This window comes from Zootoca vivipara, chromosome 14, assembly GCF_963506605.1.
Source record: "Zootoca vivipara chromosome 14, rZooViv1.1, whole genome shotgun sequence".
Classification (NCBI taxonomy): domain Eukaryota; kingdom Metazoa; phylum Chordata; class Lepidosauria; order Squamata; family Lacertidae; genus Zootoca; species Zootoca vivipara.
The window spans coordinates 14,475,696-14,492,846 of NC_083289.1; the positions used below are offsets into that span (position 1 = coordinate 14,475,696).

The window sequence follows — 17,151 nt, forward strand, 5'->3', positions numbered from 1 at the left end:
TGACCCAGAAACTGCAACTAATCCAGAATGCGGCAGCTAGACTGGCCACTGGGAGTGGCCACCAGGACCAAATAACACTGGTCCTGAAAGACCTACATTGGCTCCCAGTATGCTTTCGAGCACAATTCAAAGTGTTGGTGCTGACCTTTAAAGCAAACGGCCTCGACCCAGTATACCTGAAGGAGCGTCTCCACCCCCATCATTCAGCCCGGACACTGAGGTCCAGCGCCGAGGGCCTTCTGGCGGTTCCCTCCCTGCGAGAAATGAGGTTACAGGGAACCAGGCAGAGGGCCTTCTCGGTAGTGGTGCCCACCCTGTGGAACTCCCTCTCATCAGATGTCAAGGAAATAAACAACTATCTGATTTTTAGAAGGCATCTGAAGGCAGCCCTGTTTCAGGAAGTTTTTAATGTTTGATGCTTTATCGTGTTTTTATATTCTGTTGGGAGCCGCCCAGGGTGGCTGGGGAAACCCAGCCAGATGGGTAGGGTATAAGTGAATTTATTATTATTATTATTATTATTATTATTATTATTATTATTATCCTTTGGTATTTCTAGGTATTCAGAAAGGCACTTTCCAGCAACCCTGTCTGGAGATGCTGAGGATCAAACCCAGGATTTTCTTCTGCATGCAAAGCATCTGCTCCCCCACTAAACCATGGCCTTTCCCTACAATGGGAGCGTCTTCCCTGTAGTCTGCTTTCATGCTATTGTAGTAGATGGAGGAGCCACAAGTTTAATTGATCCATAATCAGTTTATATATAATCACCATAATTATGACCAGCCTGCTCCGGTAAAAGGATTAACATCTTTAAACTCCAATTTTCACTGGCTGTAATTCTGCACCTGCTTGCCATTCTACTGCCCCCTTATAATTTTTCCCTTATACCTTTCCCAACTAAGATTTCACTTCACGCATCTGACAAAGGTGGTTTGAGTCTACAAAGCTTATGCCACAGTAAATGTGTTCGTCTCAAAGATGCCACAAGACTCCCTGGGTGTTTTGTTGGAATAAGCAACAGTCTTTAATACTCATTTCACTGAGATGAAAGCACCACTAAAGGTTTAATGTATAGGGGTTGAACCCTAAGTTGCTTTCCTGAGTTGCGAGATTCAGTTTATATATATAATGTTTATTTAACTTTCTGTTTTATGATTTAAAATATTCATTTTACATCCTTAAGATATCAATGACTTCCCTTCTTCTCTTTCCATGGTTCATTTTACATATCATAAATCCCTGCATATTTTATAAAAACTTTACCATTCAGTATTCCATTAGAAGACATCTGAAGGCAGCCCTGTTTAGGGAGGCTTTTAATGTTTAATAGATCACTGTGTTTTATTTTTCTGTTGGAAGCCGCCCAGAGTGGCTGGGGAAATCCAGCCAGATGGGCGGGGTATAAATAATATATTATTATTATTATTATTATTATTATTATTATTATTATTATTATTATTCCATTATTACATCCATCAAAACGGTTGAATTTATCTGAACAAGCCCTTACAGACTGCCTTCCTTGAAGTGAGACAAATAACCTACCGTATTCCGCTTTTTTTTAAAGACCAACACAGCCCCCCCCCCCCACACACACACGGTGGGGGGTTTGTGTAAAAAGGAAGGAAGGACCAGGCTGGTATTTCATTGTGGGTATATTCTGCAATATGTTCTTTACACAACAGTAGTACCTTTGTGGTAGATTTATTCTGCTTCACTTTGTTCTGCAATGTTAGTGTTGCCTGGAGGTGCTATAGCACAACAAAAGCCGGCCCAAAATAAACCACAACATTTACGGCATAAGAAGTTACATTAAACACTTGTAGTTTAATGGTGAATCTTTGGACATAATGGAGCTGTAAAAGATTTGGATTATTGTAAAAGATGCAGGAGGAAATGACTAACAATAGGACCCACAAAGGTTGTATGTTGGATATGGGATTGTAAAACTGTAATTTGAAACACACGCACACAGGATTTCAGCAGGAAGTTACAAGAGATCTACTGACTAAAAGTGAAGCAGTCTGACTGCCCCAAAACATTTGCAGAAACAATATTGAAAGTAGGCTTGTGTGTGACCACCCTGATAGCATCAGGTGCACAAATAATCACAACTGCACAATTAAAAAGATGTCAAGAGGGAAACATACTCTATGATACGTCATAACCATTTTTTCATCAGTATCATTTTTTGTGCAAAAGCAGAAAGTTTTTGAGATGTTTAACTCTTCTTAAAATAAAATAAAAATATACAGAGGGGGGAAAGACTGCATAACATTGCAAACCAAAACCTTGCTGTGAATCCCACTGCCAAAATCTGTATAAAATGGTTAGGGTACAGATACAGAGGTGCTATATCTTTTAGGCAGCCATCTTGTGATAGTGTACCAAAAAAGGGGGGCACCAGTAAATTACTGCAAAGACTTACGTAGTCGTCTGTGGCATCTTTGGCAGCTGTAATGGTTAAAACCAGCGCTAAAGGAACAATGGTAGCAAACCATGATAAAGAGGATACATCTGGAATCAACTGTAAGAGAACGAGTAAAGGATTTTTTTGGTGAGGACAAGTAATCATAGCTGCCAAGTCTCCCGTATTCCCCAGGAAACCCCCGTTTTTCCAGCTGTTCCCAGCAAAAAAAACGGATTTTTTTGTTTTTCCCCGGTTTATTCTGGCGTGGCAGCCATTTTGGAACTGGGCGGAGCATGCTCAGAAGCGACTTTTGATGCTGCTTTGCCCAGTTCCAAAATGGCTGCAGCGTGACTTCTGGTGCGGTGGCCATTTTGGAACAGGGCAGAGCAGCATCAAAAGTCGCTTCTGAGCATGCTCCGCCCAGTTCCAAAATGGCGACAGCGCTACTTCCGGTCTGCTACTTCCGGTCCAGTCCCTTATTTCTCAGGCCGGAACTTGGCAGGTATGCAAGTAATATTAAGAAAGCCTCCTATAGTTTCATAGAAATCCCACGTGAAATGTCAAGTTTCACCTAGAGTGTGAGCCTGAGCACACACTGTACATTTAAAGCACGCCACACACCCAAAAGAATAATGGTTACTTTAGGTCTGCTCACTTTTTATCCGGTGGGTGGCATTGCGCCCAGTCAGTCGAGCCTCAACAGTTTTCCAGCGTAGGGGTGGAGGTACGCTGCCTCCCTCCGCCCCACGTCACAGCCAGCCATGTCATCTGTGCTGGGGACAGCCCCAGCCAATCTGCTGCCAGGGTGAGTTTGGCTGCGGGCCACTTAATGGTGGCATGGTCAGCCGGCACCCTCTTTCTCGCCCCTTCGCCGGATCGCCCTACTCACCCACCCTCTTTTCATGCTTTACTCTGATACAGGCATTCCCAAAGTTCGGCCCTCCAGATGTTTTGGACTACAATTTCCATCTTCCCCGACACATGGTCCTGTTAGCTAGGGATGGTGGGAGTTGTCGGCCAAAACATCTGGAGGGCCGCAGGTTGGGGATGCCTGCTCTGATAGGACCTCGCTATGGCAATAGTCAGTTGCCATGTTGTTGGTGCCAGGTAGGAATTTTTTCCACTTGGCAAATTGTCACCGGCCATTTGGTTATCGCCTACCTAGTAGCAGTCGTCACAACTTTGAGCTAGGGCCATATCACAGCCCCTACGGGGACCCCTCGGGATGCCCCTATTTGATGTAACTCATAGGGCACCCCTTATTAGTGGTTTACCCTTAAGTGGACTCCCTGTAGACGGGCAGGAGTCAAGATATAGCCCGTCTTCACCCCAATGCCCAAACCAAACCGCTCACATCTGTAACCAATGAAGTTGTGGCCTATTTGAACCCACAAACCAAAATACACTGTCAGTGTGATTTATTGTTCTCCTGGGAACTTTGTGGCTCGGGTGCCTTGGAACACAATTGACCCCTCACAGAGCTACAATTCCCATCACCCTTAACAAACTACAATACCCGGGTCCTTTGGGGGATCATCAGCATCTAAAAGAGTGAGCTAGGTTGCAATAGCCACAGGTAAGTGATGGAGAGCAATAGGCCAAAGCTTGGCGTAGGGAGAGGTGGGAGTGGGATGGAAGAGGCAAGCTGGAAGCTGGGGACAGAGAGATATGTCTTGTTCTGTGCTGGATCCTAAGCTGTGACTAATGGAGATGCAATATCTTTTGGGGTATTAATGTTGTAAGCCACTCCACCCTCAGGTTGTAAATAAAACCGTATGTACTGAAGACACCAGTCTTTGCTGACCTTCATTCCAAGCAAACTGAACCCTGGATAAGGAACTGGAACCTCTGAAGCAGTGTTTCCCAAACTTGGGTCTCCCGCTGTTTTTGGACTACAATTCCCATCATCCCTGGCCACTGGTCCTACTAGCTAGGAATGATGGGAGTTGTAGTCCGAAAACAGCGGGAGACCCAAGTTTGGGGACCCCTGCTCTTGAGTCTCATCACTCAGAGATCAGGGTGGCGCGTAACAATATACAGTCGTACCTTGGAAGTCGAACAGAATCCGTTCCGGTAGTCCATTTGACTTCTGAAACTTTCGACTTCCAAAGCGCAGCTTCTGATTGGCTGCAAGAAGCTCCTGCAGCCAATCGGAAGCCACGGAAACCCTGTCGGATGTTCAGCTTCCAAAAGAACATTAGAAAACCGGAACACTCACTTCCGGTTTTCAATCGTTCAGGAGCCAGAACATTCGACACCCAAGGCGTTTGGGAGCCGAGGTACGACTGTACACAGTTTTTTCTTTTATAACCATTTCCATTCAATTTGCCTTTAAAATAAAAACAGATATTGAAAATAACCTGTAAAATCAGGAGGAACACGAAGTAGGCATTGGCAACCCGCTTGAACTGCTCAAACAAGTTGATGGGCAAAAAGGTCAGAATGTTGTACTTGGATGTTTGGATGCGATTGTTCTGAAAAATACACAAGAATGGGGGTGGGGGAGATTTAAAACGCATTAACATGGGAGAGCAAAAAATGTATACATTAAACAGAAAAGCCGGAAAATTGACCCTCATCTGACTCTACCATTTTTATGATTCTGCACCAAAGTTTGGCAACTGGCTAATGGCTATAGACTTAACGATAAACATAATAAAAATGTGATTCTTCATTTATTCTTAATACTGTTTTGCATATAAAAAGCCAAAGCACTGAGCTATGCAAAATTTACAAAATATATAATATATAAACATTAATCATCATCATTATCATCATTTATAAAGCCCCTTAACAGCTAAATATAAAGGTCAAGAGCTTTTTTTCCAAGGTGTAAATTCAGTGCAGGGTGCTGGTATCAAGACTGCAGCAAGATAGGGAAGGGTTAAATGTCCCCCTCCTGCTGTGGTTTTGATTAAAAAATGTGGGGGGGGAGGAACAGTAGCAGAAACTGCTTGTATTCTCTTGTGTGATTTCCATCCCGGACCTCAGACAAACATGTGATTTGTGGCAATTTCTGCTTCGGTTTCCGACAGAGCTCTCCAACATCCCTAATTACGAGTCCAGCACCATTCCCCCAGATACCAGAGGTCAATTGTCAGAAGAAAACCTGATTCCTGTATCACCAGACCCTTCCCGATGGACCCTTCCTTACTAAAGCTGCCTCCTTTTCCTCCTGTTGGCAAGCCTCTGCTCTCAGAGAAGGCACCGGACAACAAGCCGTGCACAGACCCCCCCAACATTTCTCCGATGAAAATAGGGCCATCCTAAGGAAAAGCGGGACATCCCAGGATCAAATCAGAAACCGGGACGGCTTCTGTAAATCTGGGACTGTCTCTGGAAAATAGCCCAGAAATGGAAAGAATAAACAAACCCGACCCAGGAAGAATGGCAAACCAAGTTGATGGACTATGCCGAAATCTCAAAGTTAACTGGAAAGCTCAGGAACCAAGAAGAAAAGAACTTTTAAAAAAAGAATGGGGAAAATTATAATTTATTTAGGAGACCACTGTAAGCAGATGAAAGCATTAGCAGGATTTTAATCTCACTTGTAAGGTAACAAAAATTGTGGATAACTGAGATGGATAAAAAAAACCCGTGGCTAACGCAAAGATATGCAGTTGTAAATGTCGATATTAGGACCCACGAAAGAGATGGGGGGGAGAAGTCTTGCGATTCAGAGCAGTCTCTTTCTATGGATTTGCAGTTGAATTTGTGTATATTTATTTCTTTTTAAAATCAAATAAAAATTATTTTAAGAAGAAGAAGAAAAGAAAGTAGGAACACTTGGAGGGTTTGTGTGTGTTGAGCCAGCACAGACCGCTTAGACCCAAACCCCTTGGATGAGTGGCTGTTTGTTTGCCCAGTCCAGGGATTCCTCTCGCTTTTGATGTGCTAAAACTGAGTCCCAAGAGGCCAGAGGCACATTGCTTGTCGCACCAGCATCTTAGCAATCCTAGCCAAACACATTCCACCTGCTGTCCCTTTTATCCCTTGCCTTGCCTATGTGCTGCACTGATTGTCAAAGATGAGGTACACAGGTGGCGCTGTGGTCTAAACCACTGAGCCTAGGGCTTGCCAATCGGAAGGTCGGCGGTTCGAATCCCTGTGACGGGGTGAGCTCCCATTCAGGGCCGTCTTAAGCATACCTGGCGCCGTGGTGCAAAGATCCCTCCGGCGCCCCCCGTATATATAAGTGCATATATAACAATGCACTTATATATACATGACACCACCACATTGACCGGCTTCCCCCATGGACTGAAGGGCGCATTGCAGCAATACCCCTGCCTTCCCCACGGGGCCGTGGAAGGACCCCGCACCCAGCATCCCCTGCCCCGCACCCAGCGCCCTCCCGTTCTCCCTGCTAGCTCTGCCCCGGAGGCCTGTCGGTGGGGCGGCTGGTGACCTTCCCTCCCTGCCCCTGCCCCCGTCTCTGCCTGCCTGTCTCCCTCGCTCTGTCCCTCCACGGGCGTGGCGAGCAGGGGGAGACCGAGCCCTGCTCAGCTTGGCAGCGGCGCTCTGCTCCGCACAGCCCCAGCCTAGCAGCTGCTTCGCCGCCGCCTCCCGGGCGCCCATCATGGAGGCGGCCATGATCCACCTCCTCCCTCAGGCCTGGCCTCGCTGGCAGTGCGAAGCGCTTCTCTCCCCACTGCAGCCCAGCCCAGGCAGGCAGGTGGGCAGGAGGGACGCAGCTGACAATATTCAGCGCCCCTTCTGCACCCCTGCTGGGCGAGCGCTGTGGCCCATTGTTTGGTCCCAGCTCCTGCCAACCTAGCAATTCGAAAGGACTCCAGTGCAAGTAGATAAATAGGTACCGCTCCGGCGGTAAGGTAAACGGCGTTTCCGTGCGCTGCTCTGGTTCGCCAGAAGCGGCTTAGTCCTGCTGGCCACAAGACCCGGAAGCTGTCTGCGGACAAACTCCGGCTCCCTCGGCCTATAGAGCGAGATGAGCGCACAACCCCAGAGTCGTCCGCGACTGGACCTAACGGTCAGGGGTACCTTTACCTTTACCTGTCAAAGATGAAGGGAATATAAAGGTAACCAATAACAGATTTTATTAGGAAAATATATCCCGAAGCCAAATCTACTCCCTGGTAGCTCATAATAAATCCACCCAACCACTATTTTCAGACTATACTATCTTGATGCTGTTTCTCATCTAAATAATCAAAAGCACTTTTAGCAAATTAAAAAGACTATATCCATATATCAGACTATATCGGACTTACAGTTACGCAAAGCTTCCGCAGCTGAAATAAATGTCTAGACCTAGCAAAGTACACAGATAATTGGCCTTACAGACTCACTTCGGGATTTGTCAGGAACAAACACTGAAATCTGGCATTGGCTCAAGCGATAGTACAAAGAAATCTGCACATGTTATACGTGCTCAGGGTAGCCCCTGTCTCCAGAGTCAGCACAGTGATTTAATTTCCTTTTGGACATCTGGTCTTTTAATGGGAATGTAGTGATGTTGCATGAACTGTTTTTACAAGCTGCCTAGTATGGTGTGTTGCATAACAGACTTCAGACTCTATGGACTTGGTTCCAATCCTCGCTCAGCGATGAAGCTTACTGGGTACATTGGTGTCTCTCAGCCACAAACTATGTCATGTAGTGGGGCAGGAGGGGGCTGTACATATTGGGTTGCTGCAAATGTAATGAATAGGTAAAGGACCCCTGGACAGTTAAGTCCAGTCAAAGGCGACTATGAGTGCAGTGCTCATCTCGCTTTCAGGCCGAGGGAGCCGGCATTTGTCCACAGACTGCTTTCCGGGTCATGTGGCCAGCATGACTAAACTGCTTCTGATGCAACAGGACACCACGATGGAAGCCAGAGCGCACGGAAATGCTGTTTACCTTCCCGCCACAGTGGTACCTATTTATCTACTTGCCCTGATGTGCTTTCAAACAGCTAGGCTGGCAGGAGCTGGGACAAAGCAACAGGAGCTCTCCCCATCGTGGGTATTCAAACCACTGACCTTCCGATCAGCAAGCCCAAGAGGCTCAGTGGTTTAGACTTCAGCACCACCCACATCCCTACATAAGAGGCAAAGTAGTTTCAGGTCCCAAAGCCAGGACTTCAGGGCTTGCAAGGTGCTGCTAAGATAAAAGTTCCTTCCACCTTCATTTTAGCAGGGGATTCCAAGGAAAATCTCTTCCTGAATTAGGAGGGGTCTGCATCGAATCCTGATGAACAGAGCAGGATTTAACTCATGCACTCATCCTCTCGCTCAGTATGACTGCACACCCCTGATGGGAACAGGCACAGGCAGCCAACATGACTTTTAAAGAGAGAAGCGAATAAATAAAATACACTGTGACTGGGAATAGATTCCGTTTTTTCAGGATTCTCATCTAGAGAATGAACGTCTAGATGAAATAACTTCCAAGAGGCCAGGTTTGTGGTTTCCCCCCGAAGTGTTGTGAACATTCGCCTTACTAAACTTGAAGCGACTTCCCTTTGAAAAGATGTTGCAGCACTTGGGGCTTCAGAGAAAAAGTGAGCAAGAGGTGAGATGACAGAAGTTTATAAGTTTATTCATGGCTTGGAGAAAGTGGTACATGCCCTGGTTATCTCCCGCTGATTGCAGCTTCAATCCCCGTATGGGACAGATGCATATTCCTGTTATTCTAGATCAGTGGTTCCCAACCTTTTTTTGGCCATGCCCCACCTAAGCATCTCTAAAATCCTGGTGTGCCCCCCCCCAATGGCATATAATTCTTATTATTTCAAAAGTGAACTCCTATTCATGTGCAGGAAGCCTAAAAGGCCATTACAGTCATACCTCTAGTTATGTACTGCTCTGGTTACGTAACTTTCAGTTACGAACGCAACAAACCCGGAAGTGTTTCACACATGCGCAGAAGTGATCTGTGTGCTTCGCGCACGCGCAGTAGCGACACTCTACTTATGGACTTTTCGGGGTGCGAACGGCACCCTGGATGGATCGTGTTCGTAAGTAGAGGTACCAATGTAACTGTTAAAAACTCAATCTTGAACTCCCCCCCCCTTAAAAATGAAATTGTCCCACGTGGGGAACCATGGTTCTAGATGATCCTCAGGGTCCCTTCCACCTCTGCAATTCTATGATGCTTTTGATCAGCAAGAGGGGAACGTTTTTTCGGTAGAAAAGCTAGCTGACCTTAGCAGTTCACCTTCGGTCTACAAGACTTTCAATAAGATAACATTAGAATAAATCTAAAAAACGCCTTGACTCTTAAAATGTCTTGCCAGTCCACTTACAAAACCCAATAAAAAGAGAACCATTAATGCAGCAGTTCCCAACTGGTGGTCCACGGACCCTAGGAGATCTTGGTAACCCACTCAGAAGGTCCGTGGCACCATGCACATAACCAGTGCTTTTTTCCGGGGAAAAAAATTGTTTAGGGGTACTCTCATTTTGACTCAATAAAATCACCATTTTATAGTTCAAATTGGGGAAAATAAATACAGCAAATGGACAAAAGTACAAAGGCTCACAAAATGTTTAGGGGTATGCATACCCCTGCGTACCTCCAAGAAAAAAGCACTGCACATAACATAAGCTCCCATAAAGATATCAACATTTTCAAAAGTAGCTTGAAAAACGGGGGGTCTGCAATACTTAGCTAATTGGAAACCACTGATTGGTGGATGTTTCCACTATCAAAACACACTGTACTCACTGCGTACTGAAATTTCTCATTATATTCACGATTATTGGCTTTCACTCTCCGCTTCTCCTCTGAAAAATTAAAACCCATGAAAGCATAAGAAGGCAAACCAGATTACAGTTTCTGTAAAGACCAGCTTTCTTTATTGTTTCCTATTCTTCCTTCCTTTTAAATAACTTTGTCGGTTGCTGGGCTGCCACTTCCATCAACCTCAGCCAGTTCCATGCTGGCTGGCGCTGATGGGAGTTGTAGTCCACTGCGACTGAAGGGCACCTGGTTTGGGAAGGCTGATTTAAAAGCTCAAATTGCTCTGCAAAAATGGTTTCGGTTTTCATTTCTCATGTGCACCAGGAGACGATAAAGGGAAATGTAAAGAAATGAAAGCTAAAACTATGAGTGGGGGAAGAAGAAGAAAAAACCACACACATCTTGCCAAACTTGTGGGAAGAAACATTGCGGTGAAAGGTCTGAAGGACATGGGAGATAATTTCACAAGTTGAAAATGAATGTCTAGATGAAATAACCTCCGAGGGACTGGGTTTGTGGCTGATAATTTCAGCGCAGCCAGAATATATAAATACTGTAGTGGTAGTTATATAATTTTTGAAACATTTAATTGTCTTAGATGTTATAATAAATATTGAATTTTATAACAAAATGATCACCGCTTTTAACCTGTGCGCCCTCCAGATGTGGTTGGACTAAAACTCCCATCAACCCTGAGCACTACCTTTTCCCATGTTTAAGATGTTCTGGCTTCAACGTGCTTTGAGGCCAAAAGAAAGCATTAGCCTTGGGCTCTAATAGGCTGTTGCCCAAGGGAGCCATGTGGTACCATCAACCCTGGTCAGTGTTTCTTTACTTGTAGTTTTGCCCTCCATTCCTGCCTTCCATTGTCATAGAGACAGAAGTGGAGTTGGGAACCTGGGGCCCTTTATATTAATCAGTCTACAGTTCCTATCAGCCCCAATGCTCAGGACTGATGGTCTCGCTAGAAGGCAGGTGCTGACAATGATGTTGCCTCCATGTTTTTAGTTGGCACTGAGACAACATCACTGTCAGCACCTCCCTTATTATGGGATGTGGGAGAGCATCCTACAGACTGGACACCACTACAGAAATGGCCCTTCTCCTTGTCCCCAGAAGTGGAGTTTTGATGGGGTGGAAGGTTTGCAGGCTATGAAGGACTTGCTCACAAATTTATTGACAGCACGAATTATTATAGCTAGGAAGTGGAAGGGGCAAGCAGAATACAAAATGGAAGAATGGTATAAAGAGGTGTGGGACATAGCTATTAATGATAAACGATTAATGATTAATGATAAATTAAAGGTAAAGGTAAAGGCCCCTGACGGTTAAGTCCAGTTGCGAACGACTCTGGGGTTGCGGCACTCATCTCGCTTTACTGGCCGAGGGAGCTGACGTTGGTCCACAGACAGTTTTTCCGGGTCATGTGGCCAGCATGACTAAGCCGCTTCTGGCAAAACCAGAGCAGCACACGGAAACGCCGTTTACCTTCCTGCCGGTAATCTACTTGCACTTTGACGTGCTTTTGAACTGCTAGGTTGGCAGGAGCTGGGACAGAGCAATGGGAGCTCACCCCATCATGGGGATTCGAACCGCTGACCTTCCGATTGGCAAGCCCTAGGCTCAGTGATTTAGACCACAGCACCACCCGATAAATTAACATGTGCTATTAAGGTAAGACGGGGAATATGCAGGAGAAATGATTTTGAGGAGAATTTGTACTGTTAAAACAGAAAGGAGTCAAACCATCGCGAGAGGTGTTGAAATTTTGGGAGGTTGGATAGTTACAATGGAATGGTCTGGGTGGTGGAGTGCACATTTTTATTCTTATTTATTTATTCTTATTAGTTTGTCCAAATAAAAAATGTATAAAATGTAAATAAATGCATAAAATATAAATGAAAGAATTTTCACAGGGCCGTCTCTAGGCCCGGGTCTGGTGGCGCGGGGCGCCAGGCCACCAGGAGCGCCGCTGCGCCCACTGAGAGGCGCAGCGGAGGCCGCCCCAGGCGCACCTCTCAGCTGTTCAGCGGCTTCAGGCCGCTCTCCGGAGGCGCGCGGGTCTGGGGCCGCCTCCGCCGTGCGCAGGGGCGTCGCAACAGGGGGCGGGCAGCGCCCCCTGGCCCAGGGCCGGCCCTACGGCCAGGCTGGGTTGCGCAGGGCTCCGCCCCTGCAGGCGGCAGCCGCGCTGCACCTGCCTGCCGTGCTGGGAAATGGGGCGGGGGCGCCGGAGGGATCTGTCGCACCACGGCGCCAGGGCGCCAGGCATGCTTAAGACGGCCCTGAATTTTCACAGGGTTTTCACAAGCTGCAGTGCAAACAGGAGGACCTTGGTAGGAGATATTAGTGACTGGGCAGATCTATACAGGAGAAGGTGTTCCTTCAGATAACCTGGTCCCAAGACGTTTAGGACTTTGCAGTTTGATACCAAAACCCTAAACCCAGTCCAGTTCCAAACTGGCTCCAATGGCAGTTTGGTAAGAACATTGTTGCATGCTCATGGTAGGAAATTCTTCTCAGCTGCAACATTCTGCACTTACTTATCCAAACGCCTTCCATTTTAAACTGACATTATTAGAGCCACTCATTTTACTTGTGTTTGTGTATCTGGAGTTTCCTACACAGGACTGCTTACCTCCTTAAGCACTGCTGTGTCTTCTTGAGACAAAAGATCTCACTTCCCTCTAGCATAAGACTATATAATACAACATGCCCGTAGGAGGTGCTGAACGGACAGGGATCCTGTGCCAAATTGTGCTAATGCAATGAACATTGTAATTTTTGTTGTGTAGAGAACAACTGGAAGAAGCCTAATCAACCATTGGCCTTTGGGGAGGGGGGCTTGAACTCTCCCTCTCCTTGCCATGGGCCCAGAAGTTTCCATTTGCATTTTAAGATAAGCTTGGGCTCCCCTTGGCTGCTACTCTGAAGAGGGTTTGGAAACTTCAATTGGTGCAAAATTCAGTGGCCAGGTTGCTCACCGGAGCAAGATGGTTTGAGCATATTGCACTGATCCTGGTCAGACCGCACTAGCTACCAATTAGTTTATGGGCCCAATTCAAAGTGCTGGTATTGACCTATAAAGCCTTAAACGGCTCAGGACTGCAATACCTCAAGGACCGCCTCTTTCCCTATGAACCAACTCAGACTCTGAGATCATCTTCTTAGGCCCTTCTTTGTGTTCCTCCTTTCTCAAGAGGCCCAGAGGGTGGCAACACAAGAATGGGCCTTCTCTGCAGTGGCTCCCTGGGGAATGCTCTCCAGGGGAAGTTTGCCAGGCGCCTTCACTATACAGCTTTAGGCGCCAGGCAAAAACGTTCATTTTTTAACCAGGCCTTTGGTTGATCCAATTTACATCTGATACCCTTTTTTAAAAAATATATAAATGGGGGGTCTGTTGGGTTGTTGCTTTTATTTTTATTGTGTATTTTGTGATTTTATATCTTGATTTTATTGTGTGAGCCGCCCTGGGACCCCCCGGGTATAGGGCGCTATATAAATTCAATAAAAATAATAATACTTGCATAACCTCAAAGTTACATGTTAACCACATTTATGCAGTCAATCTCAATGTTTAGGGGTACTCTCATTTTGACTCAGGGAAATTGCCATTTTATAGTTCAAATCGGGGGAAATAAAAACAGTAAATGGACAAAAGCACTGGCAATATGTCATTTAAGTCACAGTTCTTCTGCCGACAGCTATACAGTTTCATATACCACACGCACAAACATATTGAACAAATTACATACCTACAAACTTCTTCTTTCTACAGAGCATTATAACACCAGCTTAGTTTCCACAGGGTCCCAGTACCTGCCCTGAAGAAAACAGGAAAATTTCAGAGGCTGGCAGTATTCCGGGGGGGGGGGGACTATAACGCCGGAGTTCTGTTCAATGAGACTACCTTGAAAAGTTATTTGCTTTTTGAGAATCAAAACTAGCACATTAGCTACTTTGAATTTTGCCTGTTTTCTTAAATGGGCACCATTAACATGGATTCCAAAATCTCCAGCTTTTGTTCTTTTAGTGACAGGTAGGTAGCTGTGTTGGTCTGAGTCGAAGCAAAATAAAAAAGTTCCTTCAGTAGCACCTTAAAGACCAACTAAGTTTTTCTTTTGGTATGAGCTTTCGTGTGCATGCAAATATAAAAACTTAGTTGGTCTTTAAGGTGCTACTGAAAGAACTTTTTAATTGTTCTTTTAGTGGTTATCTTGGCATGCATAGAGTAACTGCTGGATCTTTCGCAGGGTTTCTTAACAGCCAAGGATGGCTAGAATTGGACACAATCCTACAAGCAGTGAATCAGTGGCAAGAGACAGCCTGCATGGGTTTATAATTATAATTATATTAATAATAATTATATTTATTTATATCCTGCCTTTTTCCCAGACTGGGACTCAAGGCGGCTTACAGATAAAATAGAAAAGCTAAAGTCATAGAAAGGATAATAATTAAAAAGTTATTAAATACCACTATAATTAAAGCAATATATTAAAAATACAAGTAACACACACACAAAAAAAACTCCCAGCCCTTTCCATATAAACAATCAGTTCTAGGAAGGGAAAGGAAGGAACTTAGCTTCTCTAGGAAGGGAATTCCAAAGTCTGGGAGCAGTTACCCAAGAAGTTAACTGGTAAATCAGTTGCATGTAGAGGCCCCCAATACACCCACCCCCCAATAAATCACACTTCACACAGAAATTAAGTTTAAGGTTTTTGGCATAATTTTGGCCACAAATTTATTTAAATACAAAATGTGAGTGGTTGCTTAGGCATTGGTTCCATAGAGACATCTGTCTCTAAGACAGAACTAACTGACTTCCCCGCTTCCTGAAGTCAGTGTGGGGAAAGCATTTTGGGGAGAGAGTGGAGCTGGAGGTCTGACCCTTCGCCTCTCCGCCAAATGCTCCCAGGGGCTCTTGCGTGGCCCTAGCCCCTTGTCGGGGGTACGGACGAAAGCATGTCGAGCCCCTGGATTCCTTTAACGGAATTCACCCATGCAGCAACAGCATTGGAGGGGCCAGCACAACCAATCGTGATCCCTCCACCAACCAATTTATGAACCTATGCCTAACCGCAGCCTTACAAGTTGTGACGAATTGCTACGCAGTAGGCGAAAACTAAGTGGCACCAGCCAATCAGCCAAATGGCAAAATTCCTACCAGGCCCCCTGCCCCAAAAGCAGACGACCCCATGACAGGCATAGCAAGGTCAAACGCAACAGCCTAATTAAAGGGAGGGTGGGTGGGTGATCCGAACCTTGCAGCAGAAGGGAAAGAGAAAGCCCACGGAATATAAAGCCAGTGGGCTGTCCCCAATATTGCAACAAACAAATCTTCCCAACAACTCGCATCCACCAATTGCAGCCCTGGTCATCTAAACGATCCCACCCAACAGGAGGGAGGGTGTCCTGATAGCCCCCACCACAACTCGGGCTCTCCATGAAGGGGAACCCGCTTTACCAATCAATCCTATTGACAAGTGTTAATATCAGTGCATGAAGAAGGGGTGTAAGACGAAAATTGGGTGCCACTCTGTTGGTAGAGCATTCCACAGGACTGGGCTGATGACCTTAAAGGCTCTGTTTCGTGCTGATGTCAAATGAGCCTCACCAACTTGAGGATCAACGAACAACACTCCCAAATGTGGCCCTCAGAGCCACTTTACCTGGCCCCTGGGACTCTCCCCAAGCCAGACACCCTGCCCAGCCACACTCCCAAGTGGCCCTGCTGTACCCTCTCTACCGCACCCTCCTTGGGTGTTTTTGCCTGGTTGAAATGCACCCTGGAACTCTGAGTATGTATACCTGAAGGAGCATCTCCACCTCCATCATTCTGCCCGGACGCTGAGGTCCAGCACCAAGTGCCTTCTGGCGGTTCCCTCCCTGTGAGAAGTGAGGTCACAGGGAACCAGGCAGAGGGCCTTCTCGGTAGTGGCGCCCTCCCTGTGGAACGCCCTCCCATCAGATATCAAGGAAATAAACAACTATCTAACTTTTAGATGACATCTGAAGGCAGCCCTGAAGTTTTTAATGTTTTAATGTTTTGCCATGATTTAAATATTCTGTTGGGAACTGCCCAGAGTAGCTGGGGAAACCCAGCCAGATGGGTGGGGTATAAATGATAAATTATCATCACCATCTTCTTCATCATCATCACCACCATCTTGCGTGTTAGGAGGGCAGTGGGGGTTATGTACCTGTGTGTGTGTGTGTCTGTGTGTGTGTGTGTCTCTGTGTGTGTGTGTGTAAACTAGCCTACTGTACAATGGTACAATGGTAAAATCTGCAATCATTAGCCCATTGGGCTAAAGAAGGTAAAGGTAAAGGGACCCCTGACCGTTAGGTCCAGTCGTGGATGACTCTGGGGTTGCGACTTTCATCTCACTTTACTGGCCAAGGGAGCCAGTGTACAGCTTCTGGGTCATGTGGCCAGCATGACTAAGCCGCTTCTGGCGAACCAGAGCAGCGCACGGAAACGCCATTTACCTTCCCGCCGGAGCAGTACCTATTTATCTACTTGCACTTCATGCTTTAGAACTGCTAGGTTGACAGGAGCTGGGACCAAGCAACGGGAGCTCACCCCGTTGTAGGGATTTGAACCGCCAACCTTCTGATCGGCAAGCCCTAGGCTCTGTGGTTTAGACCACAGCGCCACCCGTGTTTAGCCACCGCGCTAAAGAAAGTTCCTCACTATTTATGAACTGCTTGGCTTGTTTTGTTTTTTTAATAGAAAATAACCAGAAATGACCAAAAGTGTTCAGTGTGTGTGCAGTGAGATCCTTTTAATAGAGCAAGCCAATGTGTTTTCAAGATGGGTCATTCCATCAGAAGATATTCAGAATTGTGGTAAAGAAACAGTTCTGGTCTGTGGGTGACCTCATCCGATTTTTCACAGTTCAGCTTGACTCCTCTTTGAAACATTTTTTTAACAGTTCATGGTTATTAGTGAGGGTTTTTATTGAGAGCTTTTCCCCAAACCTTCAACATTTAGGCGTTTAATCATGGTCAGCTAGCATGTAATAAGTTTATTTCTTAGGAAACATTTA

General features: G+C 45.9%; 1 protein-coding gene across 1 annotated transcript in view; it reads right to left on the minus strand.

Moving 5' to 3' along the window:
- The window catches only part of ATP8B4 (ATPase phospholipid transporting 8B4 (putative)), a 111,282-nt gene that overhangs the window by 81,704 nt on the left and 12,427 nt on the right, over window positions 1–17,151 (minus strand). The window contains exons 3-6 of the mRNA XM_035132046.2: window positions 13,852–13,920; window positions 10,085–10,143; window positions 4,774–4,887; window positions 2,432–2,530 (exon numbers count right to left, since the gene is read on the minus strand). Of these exons, the coding sequence (XP_034987937.2) occupies window positions 2,432–2,530; window positions 4,774–4,887; window positions 10,085–10,143; window positions 13,852–13,879 (300 nt within the window). The 5' untranslated portion in view covers window positions 13,880–13,920. The remainder of the gene's footprint in view (window positions 1–2,431; window positions 2,531–4,773; window positions 4,888–10,084; window positions 10,144–13,851; window positions 13,921–17,151) is intronic.